The sequence below is a fragment of the Podospora pseudopauciseta genome, chromosome 1 (assembly GCF_035222475.1).
Source record: "Podospora pseudopauciseta strain CBS 411.78 chromosome 1, whole genome shotgun sequence".
Taxonomy (NCBI): domain Eukaryota; kingdom Fungi; phylum Ascomycota; class Sordariomycetes; order Sordariales; family Podosporaceae; genus Podospora; species Podospora pseudopauciseta.
Genome location: NC_085892.1, coordinates 7,302,339 through 7,321,155, shown reverse-complemented (window position 1 = coordinate 7,321,155; position 18,817 = coordinate 7,302,339). Strand labels below are relative to the sequence as shown.

Here is an 18,817-nt window from a genome sequence, read left to right as displayed (position 1 = left end):
CGCTTTGACCTTTCGCGATGCATGTCATACATAGAGGGGACGTGTTAAGGGGTCACGCCACTTTGGGGGCAGGAAGGCCGGATGGGATTTTTCGGTCAAATTACGGGAGCTTGCGACATATAATGGGGGTGGTATTTGTAGTTGAGATGAGGTAGGTAGGCATGGGAAATTGTCAATGGAGGTTTATGATAAGATAGAGCTCTTGGGACGGGAAGTGAGGTGTGATTGGCTGGGAGCTATGGAGCTCTGGCTGTGGAGAGAGAGAGCTCAGGCAGACGTCATCGGCTCGGGTGAGCGGTTCGGGTTTGTCGATATCTGATTCGCTTGACACTGCAATAGCTACTTTTCGTTTACACTAGGGTTGCAACTTGAAGCTACAGTATTCAGCATCAGTTTGGGTGCTGTCTTTCTCGAGCTCTATCCCCTGCAATTCCACGATCCACCCAGTTTCTCAGCGGGGCAGGCTGCTGTCAGACAATTCACAACACACTCTCACCAACCTCACCTCGCCCCTTTGCCGTCACTTCACCTCTCACACGGCCGTTCAATCTCACAATGGCAGCCCCCCGCCTAACAACCAAGGCCCTCCGCCTCCCCACCAGCAAACTCCTCCGTCCGGCTCTCACCACGGCCACTCCCCGAGCGGCCCCTACCCTCACCCAAAAACGCCACCTCACCGGCCCCTACGGCTACCACCAATCCAAAGCCCTCACCTTCTCCTCCTTTGGCGAACCTATTGATGTCTTGTCGCTGCACACGCACTCCATCTCCCCCACCCTCCCCTCCGGCTCCGTCTTGGTCCGCACCCTCGCAGCACCAGTAAACCCAGCAGACGTCAACACCATCCAGGGCACCTACGGCTCCAAGCCCCCCTTCACCACCCTCCTCGGCACCGCCCAACCGTCCGCAGTACCGGGGAATGAGGCCTGCTTCGAGGTCCTGTCTGTCGGGCAGGGAGTGAAGGGTCTGGAGAAGGGGGATTGGGTTATCCCTGCCAAGACGGGGTTTGGAACCTTTAGGACTCATGCTTTGGTTGAGGAGGCGGAGGGGAAACTGATGAGGGTCGAGAGGGAGGGTTTGACGCCCGTTCAGGTGGCGACGGTGTCGGTGAATCCGTGCAGTGCGTATCGGATGCTGAAGGACTATGTCGATCTGGTTGGTCTCAGCATGCGGTGGTATCGCGAGGGGAAAGACGTCTCCGGGGGGGCGTGGTTTCTCCAAAACGGGGCGAATTCTGGGGTGGGCAGGGCGGCGGTTCAGTTTGGGAGGTTGTGGGGGTTGAGGAGTATCAACGTCGTTCGGGAAAGGGAGACACCTGAAGAGACGGAGAAGCTCAAGGAGGAGCTCACCGGGTTGGGAGCCAATGTTGTTCTGACCGAGCAGGAGTTCTTGGACAGGAGTTTTAGGGATCGACTTGGGGAGCTGACTAAGGGGGGGAAGGAGCCGTTGTTGTTGGGGATGAACTGTGTTGGGGGGAAGTCGGCGAGTGCTGTGGTGAAGGCGCTGAGTCCGAAGGGGTGCATGGTTACGTATGGCGGGATGAGCAGACAAAGTTTCCCGTTCCCGACTGGGCCGCAGATCTTCAAGAGGTTGAGGTTTGAAGGCTTTTGGTTGAGTGAGTGGGGTAAGGAGAACCCAGAGGGCAGGAAGAAGATGATTGAGGATATTTTGAACTTGATGAGGGAGGGTAAGTTCAAGGAGAGCCCGGTGCAGGAGGTGGAGTGGAACTGGGAGACGGAGGAGAAGACGCTCAAGGAGGCGGTTCAGGGGACCCTGGGCGGGTTTAGGAGTGGGAAGGGTGTTTTTGTTTTTGGGGAGACGTAAAGATCACGTGTGGCTCAAGAGACGCTGCGAATGGCACGATGGCATCACTTCCTGAACATGAATGCCACCACTATATATCTGGTTCTCCGTCCCAAAATTCATATCTAGCGCCACCTGAACACCAAATCCGTCTCTAAACTACGCCCTAAAAGCCTGCACCAGCTCATGCAACTTGTCAATCACCACTGGCACCAGCGCGTTCAGGTTGTCGTCCATGATCCTCTCCAAATGTCTAATCGCATCCTCCTCGCTCAGTTCCAAGTGAAACCTCTCCTTAACCTTCAGCACCGCCTTATCCGGCTCCAGCTTGATGTCGGGAATATTCGCGTCGACCATCAAACTGAACAAGTTCAGAATCAAGTTGCTGTTCTTCCTCAGCGCGCTATACGCCAAGAAGCAGTACTGCTTGAACTGCCGGTAATACTCCGAGTTGGACCCGCCCATGCAGTCGACCATCTCCTTTGAAAGCTTCATCGCGGGCGCAAAAGGTTTCGGGTCGCGGCCGAGGATGTACCCAAAATCGGCGTGGAAGAAGTGGCCGTCTGGAGCTAACAGCAGGTTGTCGAGGTGACGGTCACCAACGCCGAGGATGTAAGTGATCACGCAGTAGCCGGCGCACGACCGGACAAATGTATCCAGACTCTCCTTGCGCATGCCGAATGGCCCTTGGGCGTCGGGGTTGTTCTGCTTGAGGTAGGCCTGTGCCGGGTTGGCGCGGTATTTGGAGGCGATGCCCTGAAAGGTCATGGATGGCACAAACTGTGACAGGCCGGCACTCGTACCGGTGGCCAAAATCTTGTAAGGGGAGAGCTTCAGGTCGAGGTTCTCTTTCAGCAATAGGTTATCCATGAGGGTGATGATCTGGATAACGAGCTGATCCTGACGGAGGTCATCGCCGGTCTTGAACAAGATAGGGTATTTCCGACCAGAGGTGGTCTTGAAGGCCACTTTGATAGGATGTAATGATGACTTGAAGACAACTGTGTCTTCCGGAACCACGCCGCATATTTCTATCGAAGGATCCAGGGGCAGGGGAAGTGGTGGGTCGATGGTCACCAGCTCGTTTTTGGGGTCGGCCAAGAAGTGCTTGACGCGCTCTACCCTCTTCGCGATGGATTCGTTCGCCTCCTTGATTTCCCCAGAAATCTTGGAGAGGATCGCAATCCACTCAGCCTGTCGCAGCAACGTCTTTCGGGTCTCCTTCCCGTCCGGACGCTTCACCAGCTCTGCCATGAAATCGTACGCAATCTTCTTGTAAATCATCTGAGTTTCCTCACCCTGATCCATGGAACTATCATCACACTCGACCATGAGATACCACCAAAAGTAGTTGCCGAGTGCAAGACTGTGAACAGCCCGGGATATCAAGAATCGAGCCAAAGACGAGTCGTGTGTGACCTCATGGCCAGGCCGTGTCGAGATATGTTCATATTTGAGCGCCTGGACGAGCTGAAGCAGATACAGAAGTAACTCCTTGTCGTCAGCTTTGCGCAATCGCTCAACAGCAAATGCCCGCACGGCCGAATTATCAAACGTCGGGCCAAGCAACTCCAAGGCGTCGTCAACATCAATGTCCGTCCACTTCCCGAGGACTTGAACAGCCTGCTTCGACTCGGAGTGATCTAGCCAGTTCACCGACTTGACAAACTTGGTGAGTGCCTTTTTGTTTCTTGTGAGGTGATAGCGGAATTTCCAGATGAGGTCCTTCTCCTCTGGCGAAAGCGTGTGGGTTGGCGAGTATGACATGATCACATTCAGCTCATCCCGCACCTTGGCATTTGGCTTGAGGTCCTTGTCCAGAATCCCATTACGATGCTGGCTGCGGACCAATCTGCGATGCTTGCTCTCGGCGGGGTTGTCTCTTGCACCGACCTCGGGGTCATACACCCTGATCAGCCGGCCTTCGAAGCCCTCGTCGTCGTCGACGCTGATACCGGGGCCGAAATGGACCTCTGGTGGAGGTTTGAGTAGGATGTTGGATTGTGACGAGGAAAGATGCTGGAACGAAGAGATGGGTGGTGCCGGATACTCATAGTCAGCAAAGACCACAGGGAAGTCGAATCTTGATAGCTCTACGTTCAGAAAGTACCCAGATGGTTCTGGCTTCGCTTTCTCGTTCTGCGCACTGGACTTGTCATCCCGAGAAGCCTCTGTTTGCCTGATGGCTTTGGCCTTGAGAGATGACCTGGCCGTCTGAAGGCCGCGCCTCTCGAATCCACGAAAGACAAGCTGGTCCAGCCAATCCACGCGGGGAATCTCGCCCATTTCATGCTTCTTGAATAGCGTCTCCATACGATCCAACTCGGCGGCATCCTTGTCCTCGGGTGTTCCGTCTTTGGGTCGTGACCTAGGGACTAGAGCAGGGGTTGTAGTGTTGTCGTGTCCGTCCGCGTGAAGATGTCTGTAGACGTGACATTTCTGGCGACCCTTGTGTAGTTGGTTATCCTTATCGAACAGCGGCAATGTAGCCCCCCCGAAAGGAATTCTGTGACCATAAGGTCCGTCTCCCGTTGGGGAAAGGTCCCAAAGTGTTATCGCAAGGCAGGCATTCTGGGGTAAGACTGAGTATGTGACAGGTAGTTCGAGCCACTCGCCCCATCTGCGCTCGGCTCGAAAGGTCTTGAAAGATGTCTGAACAGGGACAGTCAACGGCTTGGAACCTGCCCACACCTGTACTGTGACATAGAGATCGGAAAAGGGGCTAGACGCGATGGTATCAGCATTGTTTGGAAAAGGGCGGACGGAGTGCCAGACCTCTGGTTGGATCCTATGTGTCGAAGGTTGGGATTGTCGAGGAGGGTAGAGAATAAGACAGGTGCCTCTTCACCTTCGAGGTTTATGCTACACCACTCTCTATCAGCACATTCCGCGCCCGATGATAGCAAAGTAACAGCAACAGAAACACCGGCGCAACCCACATACGAATCCTGACGGGGTAATCAAGCGAGTCGGAGCTGGCAAACGAGAAGGGCTCCATTTCGACAACGACGGGAGCGACGGAGAGCTCGCGGTCTCTCTCTATTCAATCAGCTCGCCTCTCTGATTAGAACGGTAGGAGACCAAAGCGCAACCTTGTCTTTGCACGGCATGGAATCACTTGTTGCGCAAACGGGTGGCAGCAGCTGCAACGTCATGCTGTAAGATGCCCCTCGGTGGGCAAACGCCCACTAAAAAGAGCCCTGTCGCTTCCAGCTCACAAGCTCTGCCCCACTTCTCCAGCTGAACCAACACCCCACTTCAGCTGCCTAAACTTTCCTTGGCGAGCAATCGCGTCTTCCCACTCATGAATGCGTCTTCCAACTTCAGATATACCTACCACCTCCCCTCTTCAGTTCCCGTCACCAGTCTACCTCAACTTGCAATTACCGTTCAATAACTGTAATAAATACTGTCCTTCCTTTCGCTCAAGCTTCACCAAACTCACCACATTCGCCGTATCGTCGGCTTAATCTTGGATCCCATCTCTAGCAAAATGGACGACCGCAATCACCTCGCCGTCCGTGGGCGAGGTAAAGAGAACGAGCCCCCAACAAGAAGCTCTCGGAAACGTACATCTGATATTGGTGGCGACCCATCGACCAGCCGTCGCAGAGTTAGAGAGCCATCAGTACAAGCGGCCCACGGCGATGGGGATGAGTACGACCCGGAACAGCCAATGCAGGAGCGTCGCCAGATCCAACGGTCTATGCGGGAGACATGGAGAGAATTAAAGGAGAATCAGGACCGACTTATCGGAGAGGATCACAATCCGTTGATTCACATCCTTGATAAGCAGGACGCGACCCTGGTTAGGGTCAAGCAGACCAATGAGGCGGCAATTGACGCCAGGGTCCTAGTCTCGATCGCAGACATGAGTGTCAAGCGAGCACAGAAGATTGGACAAGGAAACGTCGGCGGTCTTGACTTGGATGAATTTATATCTAAGGCTTCTACGTTTATGCGGAACGGCGGTGGTATCGAGAACGACGAGGCTGCCGAGTTATCAAACACCCAAAGAAGGAGGAGACAGCCTCGTGGAGCTCTGGGCAGCGACGAGGAGGATATCGGCGACGAAGGCGACATGGCCAACTGGACACACCTCGGTCGCTACGCCGCGATACCAGCCATCCTTAGGCCTCCTGTGCCAGGGTTCCTGTTGGGGCCGCTTTCGATAGAGAAGAAGGCCCGAAAGGTCACCAAACGGTCAGCGCCTTTCAAAGTCAGCAATCTTATAGAGGTACGACCTCAGGAACTCCGGGCAGAAGACCTCAAGCGAAATACCAGGAACGATCTTCCCTCCATTTGCAAGAACATCCTGGTCCGGCTGGAAGCCCATGAATCAAGAGCTCAGGACTTGGCCCGAGAGAAGTGCAGACAACTTGAGGCGGACCGTGGGACTGAACTCTCGGAAGAACAGTTGCGGCAGGTGATGGATGGGCTTGGTCTTAACGGCAGTGGCAACGTGGATCTGTTACGCTTCGTAATCAACCCACATTCGTATGGCCAAACAGTAGAGAACATGTTCTACGTCAGTTTCTTGCTGCACGAGGGCAATATCGAGCTCAAATTTGACGGCAATGGCCTGCCAGGTATTGGTACGTGACAATCCTGAAGCCTTGCGCGGGCCATGAAAGATGCTGACACTGAGTGACAGTGCCGTACAAGGCACGAGATGACGAGGCCGAGTCGGCATCACGAGCCAGAGCGCCTATGAGACATCAGGCTATCATGTCAATCGACATGGAGATGTGGAGCGCTATCATCGAGGCTTTTGGCATCAAGCAGCCTATAATACCACACCGTCAAGAAGAGGACCAGACTGGACCTGGCGCACGTGGTTGGTATTATTGACGCGACATTGAGTGTGCTGAGGGTTTACAACACCAGAGTTGTGGACGATTTTTGCTGTGTGGTACGTATGGAGGAAGAGCTATGGCTTTGGAGATTCCTGGCCGTGTAATTCGTTACCAGTAAGTTGCCCGTGTTTGGTTAGCAGCTTTGGTACAGCTACATACAATCTGACCGGTATCGGCGGGGGAAGTGTTCTTTGTTTTAGTTGTTCGAGTGGAAAGCTCTGGGCCTGTATCCGCAAGCATCTACAGGCCCAAAGTCTTTGTCTGTAACGCGATGATGTCGCGAAACTTGGGCGGCCAAAGACCGCAACGCTTCTTTGTCCAGTTGCTCCGTTCATTGTGCAGTCCACCAGTTTCCGTGTTTGTTCGGTGCTGCTTGATATGAAGCTCCTGACCTTCGCTCTCGCAGATGTCACACCGTGTTTGTTTTCTCGGTACGAGTTATTTGGTTACCAGCCGCCTGCTTATTCTACACGTCTACAACCAGCAAAAAGATCTGCGACAATGTCTGGGGACCACCATGACTCGCAAGCCCTGGAAGCGCGCGCTTCACCAGAGATGGGAACCATGAGCACCCCCCCACGCCGGCCAGCTCGACCTAGGCGTCCAAATGCCAGAGAATCCGAGAGCATATATAAAATTAGGTATTCCTATGATCCTTGGAACCTCAGCTCGTGGAGCAAAGCCGGGGAGTCGAGGCTCAGCGAGCTGCTGGCCACTGCCACGGATCCTCCTATCGAGGGCTTCTGGAAAAGTATAAAAGCAAGCAAGGTGGTTGGCAAATGGTTTGACTACAACGATAATGAGCCTATTGTTACGTGCTTTAGATTTCTCGAACTAGACTACGACCGTGCGATGAAAGGCTGGATGAACACTCTGCGAAGCGGGAGCGTTATGTGTAAAAAGCTGACGGATATGCGGGTGGAACGGGACGTGTTGAGGGAACAGAATTCAGTGTTGACCAACGAAAACTACCACCTGAAGAACCAAAACAAAGAGGCCGAGGATCTCATCGGAAATTTGGAGGACATGAACCATGACTTGGAGGACCAGGTCAAGGATCTGACCCAACAACTGAGAGTCAAACAGGTCGAGAATCGGAGGTTGAACCAGTCTCTAAGCAGTAGGAAGAGTCTGCAGACAACTCCTGGCGGCACCGTGATCGAAGACGGCCGGGTTGTCCACACTATGAGCGACGATATTGCGAGAAAAGAACGGGACGATTACTTGGCAAATATCACCCGTGCCGAAGACAAAGCAGAAGCGGCGCAAGCCAGGGTCGGGGAACTGGAAGACAAGATTGCGCGACTCAGGGCTGCTCTCGAGGCTATCAACCCAGCGGCCGAGCTCACTTCAACGGGTGCCATCGAATCTGCCACAGTGACTGCCGCTGGTCTCCAAGCGCAAAAGGCGCAATATGAAGAGTGGATGAAGGAGCTGAAGGATGAGAACGCCGTGTTGAAAGCCGAAAATGAAGATGTCAAGGCCGCCAGTAACCACCTGGAAACTGCCATGCAGGTCTTGAGAGAAGGGAATGAAGAAACCCTCAAGAAGGAGAAGGAGAAGGTGCAAGCCGAAATTCGGCACTTGCGGGATATGCTGTCAGAGCAGCGGTCAGAGATGTCTGGGAAGCTTCAAAAGAAGGAACAAGAATTAAAGGGCCTTTGGGAACAGTACGACAGAGTCAAGCGGCGAGCCGAGGAGTTGGAAAAGAAGGTCAGGTGGCTCGAGGTTGACAGCGACAACCAGATCAATCAAATTCGCCAGCAAGTGGTGAACTTCGGCAGGGCGAGCAGAGCATACATTCCCCAGCTCAACAGGCTTGACCAGTTGATCAACCAGACCGAAGCGAACCTAGATCAGCATCGTGAGAGTGCGGAAAAGGCCAAACCGATCCTGGAACAGGCCGGCAAACTCAAGAGCCAGAGTCCGTCTCCCGAGACTGTGAGCAGGCTGGTAGATCTGGTCAACTCGATGTACGATGTGTTCAACAGCCCGGCGAAAGACAAAGAGGAGCGGGAGCCGGGCCTAAAGGAGGTAAAAGAAACTCGTGATGCGGCTCGGAACATGATCAAAGAGCTGGAAGGGCTCAACGAGATGCTTCTTGGGTGGCGGTCCCGCGTGCGGTCCGGGCTTGGGTCGCCTACTGCTCTGAGGCACGAGGGAGATATGATTGCATCCAGCATTGAACGGCTACAGCATCAGTACCGACGGAAAGACACTGCGGAGAAGGTTTCCAGGCGCAAGCCCAAGCCCGTTACTCCTTCAAAGAAGCCAAGGGAAGAACGGTCGCCGCTGATAACGGGCAGACGTGTGACGCAGAGGAAGGTACCGCCTAACCTGGTTTTCGTGGACGAGCCTGAAAAGAATGCACCGGGTGAGTATCCCATCTCCCATTCGACAGGTTATATGTACTGACATCGAGAAAACGGGGGATCCAGAGACACCTCCTATCTCTTATCCATTCGAGCATGAGATAAGCAGCGTTCATGCTGCGAATCTTGCAAAGCTCGAAGCGGTCATACGCGCGTCTGAGGAGGGGAATTCTCCATCGCTGAAGGGTGCTCTTTCATCCCCACCCGGGGAGCCGCAGTCACCCGGCGATGCTAAGAAGTCTCCAGAGGCTCCAAAGCCCTCAGTGCCCAAGGAATCCCACGCCAAATCACCTTCCATAGCTTCCGGCGGCTCCTCCCCCTCAACTCCCCGTGGCCCTGAAGAGGATTTCCCGTTCGACGATCGTTTCAACCCTGATCTATACAAGGTGCTTGAAGGGTTCATCACAATCTTGGGACACGTCACTATGGTTACCGATGAAGACAATCGAAAGCCAGACAACTCATTCCTGAAACCCTTGCTCCAACGATACGAGCCAGAGATGAAGACGGCTTTAAAGAAAGTTTTCGAGGTCACCGGGCAGCCCCCTTATACTCTTCTCGCCCCCACTAGCCAGAAGGAGCACGAGCTTTTCTACGTTTGTAGAGCGTACAAGGAATTTCAGTTATGCGTCAACCCGGGCTGGGACGCGGCCCTGTGCTTGAACTGGTTGCAAGAATGCAAACAGGGTATCGCCTCGCAAATCGAGGCCCGGAAGGGCACGATAGAATATGAGCGCTATCTTACGTCTGAGTTCGCGGATGCTCTGGAGGTGGTGATCAAGAGACACGAAGAAGGAGACGAGCTGAGAACCAGGTATAATGAGCTTGAGACGGAACTGCTGGGAACGAAACTTTCGACAGAGGAGGAGTTCTACGTCGACGGCTGCGTAAAGCGACATCTGGACAGCGGCAGAAGCGCAGACTATTTCGAGGATCTGGTATGGGAGGTTGCCCCAGTCATCAAGCGCGAGGTCAAGTTGAGTGGGATCACCAACGAGCTCGAGAAATGGGTCAATGACTACAGCGAATGGGTGGACGATGTGTTCAAACCTGATTATATTGAACCGCTCAAGCAGCTGATCAAGACCCTCAAGAAGAAGATCGCCGACAGGAATGACATGGACGATAAGATTCTACTTGAGGCCCGTGTGAGACGGCTCAAGAAAATTCTCCGTCACGACCCTGTCGAAGACCTGTCTCTCAAAGACACGCTCAAGTCGCCGCTCGAAGTCGTCACTACCAACATCCTCGTCAACCAGGATGCTGTTGAAGATCAATACGCCACCCGCCGCCGGCGTATTGAATCTCTGATTCGGGAAAAGGTGATGCATCTCTACTCTACCAAAACCCACAGCAAACACGCCGAGGCAGCTTGTTTCTGCTCCCTGCTCAAGTACTTCGCGCCAAAGCTGTATTACAATGCCCTCAGTGACGGCTGTTGCGGGCATGGTCAGATGGTGACCGTCATTGAAGAGGGCACCAACGCGGAAACGCAACCAGTGAAGCCCGACGACCCTTCACTGGCGAGCAACCGCACGTCAACCCGACGAAGCCGCCGCACTTGTCAAGGCCACCACGGCCATGGCGTCTTTTCTGCCTCCACCACCGTCCCCACAGTCATCTGCCATATCTTGACCTCCTTCCTCTGGGTCATCCTCTTTGCCCTCTCCGCCCCAGCAGAGTTCTACTCCACCATCCTCCTCATCCTCACCACCCCCTTCGACATGGTCGGCTACGCCTTCGCCTGGGTGAAATACTTGTTCAGGTACATCCACTGGCGCTTCTTCCCGAAAAATTACGCCGAAAACTACCACCCCCCTACCTTCACCCCTCCTACCTTCAACATCCCTTTCCCCCCAACCAGCTCGACCAGAGTCCCCCCCTCCCGTCCCAGAACCCCCACCAGCGTCCCGAGTCCGAGGAGTGAACGCTCATCCCCACCGCGCCGCCTCTCCACAGCATCGTACATCCCCTCCCTGGACTCCTTCTCCAACCCCTTCAGAAGAGCCTCCGCTTCCGACGTGGACGAGAGGTCAGAAAGTACCGAATTCCCCATGTGCCGCGATGGCGGTCCTCCCCCCAAGCCAGAGCCACAAGCGAAGACGGAAGAAACCCCCCCAGTCGACCCCTTTGCCTTCCGGAAAACCCCCGCCCCCGCCCCCTCTGTTGCTGACGATGCATCCTTTCCTCCCCCCCCTCCCAGACCGGCACCCTTCAAGTTATCTACCCATACTGCTTCCCCCGCCTCGCTTATCATTTGCCTGTCTATCCTCACGACTGTTTTCTCCTCGGTGCTGTATCTAGCGCTGGACCAAGAACGGCGGATCTGGCTGTCAAATAACAACTGGAGGAGGGCATTCGTCAATGATATGCTCGAGCCGTTTGCTAGCAAAAATACGAGGGCGGCGGCGTGGGCAAACTGGGGGGTGCTCGCGTTTCCGGTCAGTGCCCTGGCCAGGGCGGTGAACAGAGTTTTTGTGAGGTGGTGGCCGAGGTGGGCGAGCGTTGTGCCGTGGGATACGGAGAGGGCGGTGGTGGATATCACCTGGGCTGACAGGACGGGGGTGAGCGGGGCGAGTGAGCAGAGTCCTGGGTTTCTAAGAGCCTGATGGAAAGTTTTTATTTTGTACGGGTCTTTTTTGGAGTTGAGGAAGAGAGTTTGATGTCATTTGTTTTGGGTTCTGTCACTGTTTGATGAAAGTGGCTTTTACAAAAGATTATGTCAACTATTAGCTTCCCTTGATATCAAATCTTGACTGCGGCTTTTTTACATTAGCATCTTCTTCACCACCGCCCTCCTTTTGACCTTGACATTCTCACCCCCATTATTCGACCCCGAGCCCAGAAGGGTGCCCTACCAACAACACAATGTTAGCCCCTTTTCTCATGTCCAAAACATTGTGTTCCGCGTAGGTAGGTAGGAAACTTACCCTTTTCCCAATGACATCCTCCCACCCCTCCTCCAGCTCCCTGACGGTTAAACACCGAATCTGGTTTTGAGTTTGTTGCTGCTGGTGGTGGTGGCGATACCCACCCCGCAACACCTGACCGCCTTGAATCTTTCCCTCATCTCGCGTTGGAGACCCTTCCCCGGCAGAGATAATCACCATCTGCATCTTTGCCGCGCTGTCGTCATCCCTGCTCATGATACCGGTTCCTACACCCCCGTTCCTTGCCGGTCCTGCTAGGATCAGCCTCCTTGGGTCGGGGCGTCTGGCTTGTGGTGCGGATGAGATGGACTGTTTGTCCCAGCGCCAGCCGACGCAGTCGATCCTGGTTGTTGAACAGAGGTTTGTCAGAGAGAGGTCGATGTTTCAAGGTGATATTGGGCGGGGGGTTGTGCCGGTTGAAAAGGGGGGACGGGGGGACGGGGGGAACGTGGGAATGTGGAAATGTGGAAATGTGTCAAAGGGGTTAATGTGCTGATGTGTGTTTAAAGGGGTAATAATGTGCGAAAGGAACCAAAAGTGCAAGTGTTGTTTTGGCAGGAGCAACGCTGGGTGAAGGGCCATGGTGGGAAGGAGCCACGGCTTGAAACAGCACTGGCGGAAGGGGCCACACATGAATGTGGGAAGGAGCCACACATGAATGTGGGAAGGAGCAAGGGTGAGGGGAGCAAACGGCAGGAAGGAACCAGCTAGTCAGGGTGGGAACTGGAAGGAACGAACGCTGGCATACCAAACCTCGCAACACAGGCCCTTGGTGATGTTATACACCGGTACCCCTTTATGTCCCACCAGCAACGGTACATCGCTCCTCAGCCAGACCTTGTCCCCCTTTTCACTCGGCCAAGGGCTGTCAGACTCCACAATTCCATGGCAGTATGACCGACGCTCGAACGGCTGGGTCACGATGAGCGAAGAGATGGAGATGTAGGCGACGTGGTTGTCGCGAGTTCCTCCTCTTGCTCGAGTGATGATATGGCTGGGTGGGGGATCGGCAGTCAACGAAGAGAGAATGTTGATCGGGGATTCGAGGTGGTGGTGCTCATTGCTGGGGCTTTCGAGGGTGTAGCAATGGACTCGAATTTCAAAGGGTGACATGGCGAGAATGTGTTTTAAAATCAAACAAGGATCCAATAGCAGGATGTCACCAGAATAAAAAAGCAAGATCCCACCCAGAAAGGATATGTGTACCAGAGAGGCTGGATGGTCCAGACAAAACGGGAGCTGACAGACAGCATGGCCATGATGGGGCATATTTATAACACGAGTGCGGTACCCGACATGGCACACGACATGGAAAAATGCAAGAGCGGGAAGATGGCGTCGGGAGAGTCGAGATGGATTGATCTAACAGCTGCGTTTTCCTGATTCAATCATGCCCGCCTGCATGACGAGGGCGTATGTGGCTGACCCCTCGGCTCGTTATGTGTGTGTGCCGTTAGACCATCTACATCGGAAAAAGATCTATCGTACAGCCCAGGCTAGATTTTACACTGGCGTTGTGCTGTTGATATTTTTTTTTCCCTTCAGAGCCAATCGTTTCCAAGCTGGCTGTCCATCAGGGTGTCTTGGTTGGCTTATCATCCGCCGGAGGTGGTGCCGGCGATCCATCTTCTGGTTTCTTGGGCAGATCCATGTTGAGCTGCTTTGCCATCCACTCGACGAGCTCCTTCTCGGCTTCCTTGTCCTCCTCACCTCCCATGGCCGAGCTGAGGGACCGGGCCATGGAGTACTGCGAGGCTTGTCTCAGCTCTTCCAGAGTCGAGATGTTGAATGCCCACGACAACCCTCCCACAAACATGATGCCAAAGGCCATGGTATTCAGAGTTGCATAGTTCAGGGCGGTGAAGGCAATCAAGGGATCCTTCTTCAACGGCTGCGACGGCAGCGCTATTGGGTTGGATGAGTAGTACTTGAGCCGGGACATGATCATCTGCCTGGCAATGGCCCGTCTTGTGACGAGGATGGAGAGGGCCAGAAAGCCACCGCCGGCGGCCATCAAGCCCATTTGCCGGAGCGAGCGTTCCGAAAAGACAGGGGGGTAAGGCGGTCGCTCATAGGGCTGGCTTAGTCTCGGTGATGTAGCTGGCGCCGTAGCTTTGTCTGGTGGTGGTGTCGGTGCGGATGTGGGCACCGGTTGTGGGCCAGTGGGGCTTGCCGTTGAAGGCACCGCTGTTGGTGTTGTTGTTGTTGTTGTTGTTGTTGTTGATACATTGAGATTCTGTTGTTTCTTTGCCTGTTCCGAGGCTGGCTCGACGCCGAGCAGCTTACTGGCGAGGAAACTGAGGAGCGGCATCTGGGAGCAGGAGAAGGCGAAAGGAGAGACGGACCGACAGCCCCAGAAAAAGAATGGACACAGCGTCGCGATTTGTCGATGGTGTGGATGTGAGTTCTGAAAAGCTGTCGTTGGAGCTTTGGAAAAGATTGGTCTGATGTCTCGGAATGTCTTGGCCTGTCATTGGTCGGCGCTGTCACCCCCTGTTCCCTGGCCGTGTTATTTCGCGGGGCGATGCATTTAACGTTATCGAGGCGCCTTGGCGCACCCGCTGGAATCGACCTCAGATCGACCTTGTTCGTGAACTATGGCACCAGTAACAAGGGTACGAGCATCTCACCACTCTCATCGGTTGTCGCTTTGGTCGCGGCACACCCCAGGTACACATCTCTCACTTCCCCCCCTCTCTCTCTATGAGACAATTGACACGCCACAAGCTGCCAGGCATATCCCATCCCCCAATAGGATGTTCCCCTGCCGTTCCTCCTGTCAGTCAACGAACAGTGTCACCAACTAGAGCCACCTGCAGTCTCAGAGGCTGAGAAGTGAGACATGCTTGGGTAGACCAATGGTCCGGAACGGGACATCCTTGGAAAACTGGGAAGCGTGCCGGGTTGCTACATGCGTGCCGCTGCTCAGATATCAGACGACATGCTAATGCAGACAGCAGCCATCTCGGACAAGCAATCGCCATAACGACACCGAAGACACTCTACCAGCCAATTACTATCACCCAACTGTCAGCCATTGTCTCTTGACTTGACGTGTCACCTTCATCGGCACGGCACTAGAGGAAGCCAATCCGTCTGCCACCGTCCACTACTGTCTATCATGGCAAAAGCCAAGCAGCCCAAGAAGCAAACCCCCTCTTCCTCCCCCGCCGCCGCCACCACCACCACCAAACAGACGCCCCCTGACTGGCCGGTGTTTAGACCGCCTCTACCGGTAGTCAGCCTCGACTTTGATTCCCCGATCCAGGACAAAGTCGTCGTCCTCCGGTCATTCTTCCCCAAGAACCTGTGCCGTGACTATGTCTCGTTCCTGCGGACCCTTCCCCTGACTACAACCCCAGGCAAACCCAAGCGGGGGATGGCCGTCAGGGTAAATGACAGGTTCCAGGTCCAGGACCCACTCTTTGCAGGAAGATTATGGAGCGAAACCGGGCTGAAGGAAGCCGTTCTGGACAATCCGGATCTGGCTCATTTATGGTGAGCCTCTGTGAGACATGGCCTAGAATATGATGTGATACTGACATGCTGTGAATCAGGGGAGGGGAAGTCGTAGGGTTGAATCCGAATATCAGAGTGTACCGGTACACGCCTGGACAGTTTTTTGATGCGCATTGTAAGTCATGTCATGCATATATTTCCCATCCAAATCCTGGTCCAATCGCCAGTTTTTCCCACACAAAGAAAGGGTGGTCTAGTGAGACATGCACGAACCGAGTTCGCCTAAAAGATCGACACAACCGCAAATCTGTCGTTTCTTTTTCCATCTCGACCACAAACAACGATCACCACATCATATCCAAGACAATCACCACATCATCACAACCTCTTCTCCCTGTCATCGGACTTGGGAGCCGCTCTTGGCCAGACTCTTGAGGAAGTTGACTGACAGCACTTCCCAGATGACGACTCAAACAACCTAACCCTTTCTACCCCTGAGAACCCCTCTCTACCAGTCAAAACCACCTGGACCCTTCTCCTCTACCTCACCTCCTCCACCGACGGTTGCGTAGGAGGCGAAACAGTGTTCTACCCAAACGATCGACAAACCAAGAAAGAAGCCATCCCCATCAACCCTGAGACGGGCATGTTGCTGTTACATAAACACGGCGACGATTGCATGCTCCACGAAGGAAAAGAAGTCACGGCAGGGGAAAAGTGGATTCTAAGGAGTGATTTGTGTGTGAGGCGATAGTCTTTTCACTTGCTTTTTTGCCCTGTCTTCAAACACGATCTATACAAAACTTTGTCCCCATGACCCTGTTTTCATCAGGGCCACTAAACCGTCCTGGCCCTCCTCGTCCCCATCCCAACATCCTGCCCGTCTGCAGCCTCCCCCGCAGAAGACAAAAGCGTCAGACCGGCGCCCTTGACCGTGGTCTCGCAGAAAGTATACACACCCCCCACCCCACCCCCACCCCCCCGCTAGACACCACTGGGTGACGATTATTGTGCCCAGCCCCGGTGTTGTTCCCTCCTCCCCCTCCTTGATCACGTAGTTCCACCGCCTCCGATCCCCCTTGTCCATACCCCGGAAAAGTATCTGAAAAACTCCCTTGCATCATAGCACACGAGTAAAATTATCACTATGAGGCCCGCAAGGACGAGCTCAACGCGGATAAGACCGGAGACCCACTTGATAGCGACACAGGGGGGGGAGGGGGGTTGGTGTACCAGTGTCCGCTGGGGGTTACGTCTATGACGGGGGAGGATGGTGTAGTAAAAGTAGGACCCTGGAGGTTGGGTGAGTTGGTTTGCCTGGTAAAGGTGGGAAGTGGTGGAGGGGACGTACACTCTGTTGCGAATATGAACAGGCTTAGGCATACCCAGGGCAACATCAGGTAAGGATGCTGATATGAGCATGAAAACGTCTTCTTCTGTAAAAGGGCTGATCATTCTGGTAGGGTTGGAGTTGGGGGTGGGGAGGGCTGAGTTGACTGGGGGGGTTGAGTTGACTGGGAGGGGTGCAGAGGTGAGGGTGGGCTGGTGTAGGCGGTTGGGTTGTTGGAGATGGGCGTTCGAGAAGCCAAGTTTGTAGGGAAGTGAGACTTGAAGGGTGCGACATGTTCTAGGCGGTCAAGGTCTGGTATCTATCAACTGGTTATGCGGTTGGTGTTGATTGTTTGCTTGCGGCCGGAATCTGCTGCGTTCTGTCATGTGTGGTGTTCTGCTGACACTGCCAGGCGCCGTCTGTGAGTAGGTTTAGATAAAAAGGGCAGCTGAATGAGATTCTTTTGATTGATAAAAGGTGCCTCAATTTCCAACTACCTCGAGAATTTCAATTTTAATCGAACCGGACACGACACGGCGGTTTCTATTCTATAGCAACCTCCTCCCCCTGGTATTCAGTCGACCGGGTAAGCAGGCGGCGGGCCTATTGGGGGCGGACTTTCAGCTCCTGTCGTTCCCATCTCGATGTTGTCCTGGTGGTTATTGGCTGCGGAATTTGAACTGGGAGCCAAGTAAACCAGATCGGGGTATCTCGGCAACGTACCATTCAGGTGAGGTATCCGGAAGCAAGCGTTCATCCTCTGGGCGATGTGGTCAGACACAGTCTGGAACAGGATCGGTTGGTTTATCGGGAGGGCTATATAAATGGTGCTTTAGGGTAGATGTTGCGATGTCGTAGTTGTTGAGGAAGAAGTGAGTCCCTAGTTGGTGACTTCGAGACGTGCTAATGCTGTGGGTGTTGAGATCCGGATAGCTGGTGGACTAAATCGAAACCGAGAAGGAAACTTGCTGGTAGATATTGCTGGTCGCATTGTCCGGGACAATTTCTGTGCCTTGAAATGTCTGCTCCTCTCCTCTTTGCTGCTTGGGTACCCTCCGGTGACCAACCATAGCCCCGTCACACGGTGCTCCTTCAAACGGCGGTAATGTCTCCAACCAACTTGACGTGAGGATGGGAACAAAGTGAAAGAAGATTCTTCAGAATGTCGAAGTCTTCTTAGGTACCTACTTAGCACGTAGGGGGCTGTGTCGAGTTTGGCAGCACCAGTCGCGGGCTCGCCCCTGAGTGCCGGACCCACATTTGTCAACATTGGACTGAAGCCATCACCACTGAGCGGGCAACTTTGGCCCCAGTCGTTTTGTTCATCTGAATAGTTTTAGTCCCAAAAGGCCTCTTGACAACAGCACCTGAGCACGGTATCATGGTACCTTGATTGCGGCAAACTTGAAACTGACCTATGCGCGGTGTAACTTCTGACTACGACTCTGCAGCTGGCCAGTGAAGTCCTCAGCATATTCAGCCCACCCCTCACCACGACCACTTCATCAGTTTCAACGCCGATGCCGCTCAATTTCCATACAGCCCAAACATCGAACACCATACTTGACATGCCCGCCTCTAGGTTTTTCATTCTCGGGTTCCTTTTCTCTTGGATCTGCCTCACCCTTGGCGCCGCTCTTTTCATCAAAGCCAGATTCGGCAAGTAAACTCTCCCAATCAAGCCCCGAAAGGATATCTGCTGGGGGTCAAACCAACGGCTAGCTCCCCTCGCATTTTGCAGGCACACCGATAAAACTGGCTATGCTTGACGCCGTTGTCATAACTACACTCGCCATTATCCCCTTGTTTCTTTTACTGGGAGGCGGATGGGCCAACTGAGGACCGTAGGCGGGAGAAGGAAAGGTTGGGGTTGCTGGAAAGACAGATAGACCACTGGGCCAGAGACAAGCGAGTCAGCCCAGCATATTTATGAGGCAGCCATGAGGGAACAAAAAAAAAACGTGTTAGGCTCGATACTGACAAGAGTGAGCGAGAGTTGGGAATGTGGAAATCCCCAGTGTTTACGGTGATGATTGAGGAGGAGGAGACGTGGGTGATGTGGTGGTG

General features: G+C 54.0%; 7 protein-coding genes across 7 annotated transcripts; 4 read left to right on the top strand and 3 right to left on the bottom strand.

Annotated features, from left to right (window-relative positions):
• Positions 1-555: 555 nt before the first annotated feature.
• On the top strand, positions 556-1,824 carry ETR1 (mitochondrial 2-enoyl thioester reductase; the record flags this gene model as incomplete). The annotated part of the gene is made up of 1 exon (XM_062908590.1): positions 556-1,824. One exon carries the CDS (start codon positions 556-558, stop codon positions 1,822-1,824), a length of 1,269 nt encoding a protein of 422 aa, XP_062771699.1.
• On the bottom strand, positions 858-4,947 carry VPS34 (Phosphatidylinositol (PI) 3-kinase). The gene is made up of 3 exons (XM_062908589.1): positions 4,743-4,947; positions 4,579-4,665; positions 858-4,525 (listed from the first exon to the last, which is right to left on the bottom strand). The coding sequence occupies exons 1-3, from the start codon at positions 4,799-4,801 to the stop codon at positions 1,963-1,965; spliced, it is 2,709 nt and encodes a 902-aa protein (XP_062771698.1). The 5' UTR covers positions 4,802-4,947; the 3' UTR covers positions 858-1,962.
• On the top strand, positions 4,862-6,654 carry QC763_120020 (uncharacterized protein; the record flags this gene model as incomplete). Its single annotated transcript, XM_062908588.1, has 3 exons — positions 4,862-4,961; positions 5,131-6,398; positions 6,458-6,654. The coding sequence occupies exons 2-3, from the start codon at positions 5,297-5,299 to the stop codon at positions 6,652-6,654; spliced, it is 1,299 nt and encodes a 432-aa protein (XP_062771697.1). The 5' UTR covers positions 4,862-4,961; positions 5,131-5,296.
• A 383-nt stretch (positions 6,655-7,037) lies between these two features.
• QC763_120010 (uncharacterized protein) lies at positions 7,038-11,683 on the top strand (the record flags this gene model as incomplete). Its single annotated transcript, XM_062908587.1, has 2 exons — positions 7,038-9,033; positions 9,098-11,683. 2 exons carry the CDS (start codon positions 7,038-7,040, stop codon positions 11,638-11,640), a joined length of 4,539 nt encoding a protein of 1,512 aa, XP_062771696.1. The 3' UTR covers positions 11,641-11,683.
• On the bottom strand, positions 11,496-13,230 carry QC763_120005 (uncharacterized protein; the record flags this gene model as incomplete). Its single annotated transcript, XM_062908586.1, has 3 exons — positions 11,496-11,885; positions 11,962-12,304; positions 12,710-13,230. The coding sequence occupies 3 exons, from the start codon at positions 13,228-13,230 to the stop codon at positions 11,799-11,801; spliced, it is 951 nt and encodes a 316-aa protein (XP_062771695.1). The 3' UTR covers positions 11,496-11,798.
• A 304-nt stretch (positions 13,231-13,534) lies between these two features.
• QC763_120000 (uncharacterized protein) lies at positions 13,535-14,272 on the bottom strand (the record flags this gene model as incomplete). The annotated part of the gene is made up of 1 exon (XM_062908585.1): positions 13,535-14,272. The coding sequence occupies one exon, from the start codon at positions 14,270-14,272 to the stop codon at positions 13,535-13,537; it is 738 nt and encodes a 245-aa protein (XP_062771694.1).
• A 281-nt stretch (positions 14,273-14,553) lies between these two features.
• QC763_119990 (uncharacterized protein) lies at positions 14,554-16,212 on the top strand. The gene is made up of 3 exons (XM_062908584.1): positions 14,554-15,459; positions 15,519-15,595; positions 15,882-16,212. Exons 1-3 carry the CDS (start codon positions 15,083-15,085, stop codon positions 16,172-16,174), a joined length of 747 nt encoding a protein of 248 aa, XP_062771693.1. The 5' UTR covers positions 14,554-15,082; the 3' UTR covers positions 16,175-16,212.
• Positions 16,213-18,817: the final 2,605 nt, after the last annotated feature.

What these genes read in the sequence shown, in the direction of transcription:
- VPS34 (XM_062908589.1), bottom strand. Translation starts at nt 4,801, where the DNA reads ATGGAGCCCTTCTCGTTTGCCAGCTCCGACTCGCTTGATTACCCCGTC. An exon ending in TACCCCGTCAGGATTCGTAT is followed by an intron (nt 4,666 to 4,742) that starts GTGGGTTGCGCC and finishes AGAGTGGTGTAG; the next exon opens with CATAAACCTCGAAGGTGAAG. An exon ending in CACATAGGATCCAACCAGAG is followed by an intron (nt 4,526 to 4,578) that starts GTCTGGCACTCC and finishes CATCGCGTCTAG; the next exon opens with CCCCTTTTCCGATCTCTATG.
- QC763_119990 (XM_062908584.1), top strand. Translation starts at nt 15,083, where the DNA reads ATGGCAAAAGCCAAGCAGCCCAAGAAGCAAACCCCCTCTTCCTCCCCC. An exon ending in CCGGATCTGGCTCATTTATG is followed by an intron (nt 15,460 to 15,518) that starts GTGAGCCTCTGT and finishes GCTGTGAATCAG; the next exon opens with GGGAGGGGAAGTCGTAGGGT. An exon ending in ACAGTTTTTTGATGCGCATT is followed by an intron (nt 15,596 to 15,881) that starts GTAAGTCATGTC and finishes AGCACTTCCCAG; the next exon opens with ATGACGACTCAAACAACCTA.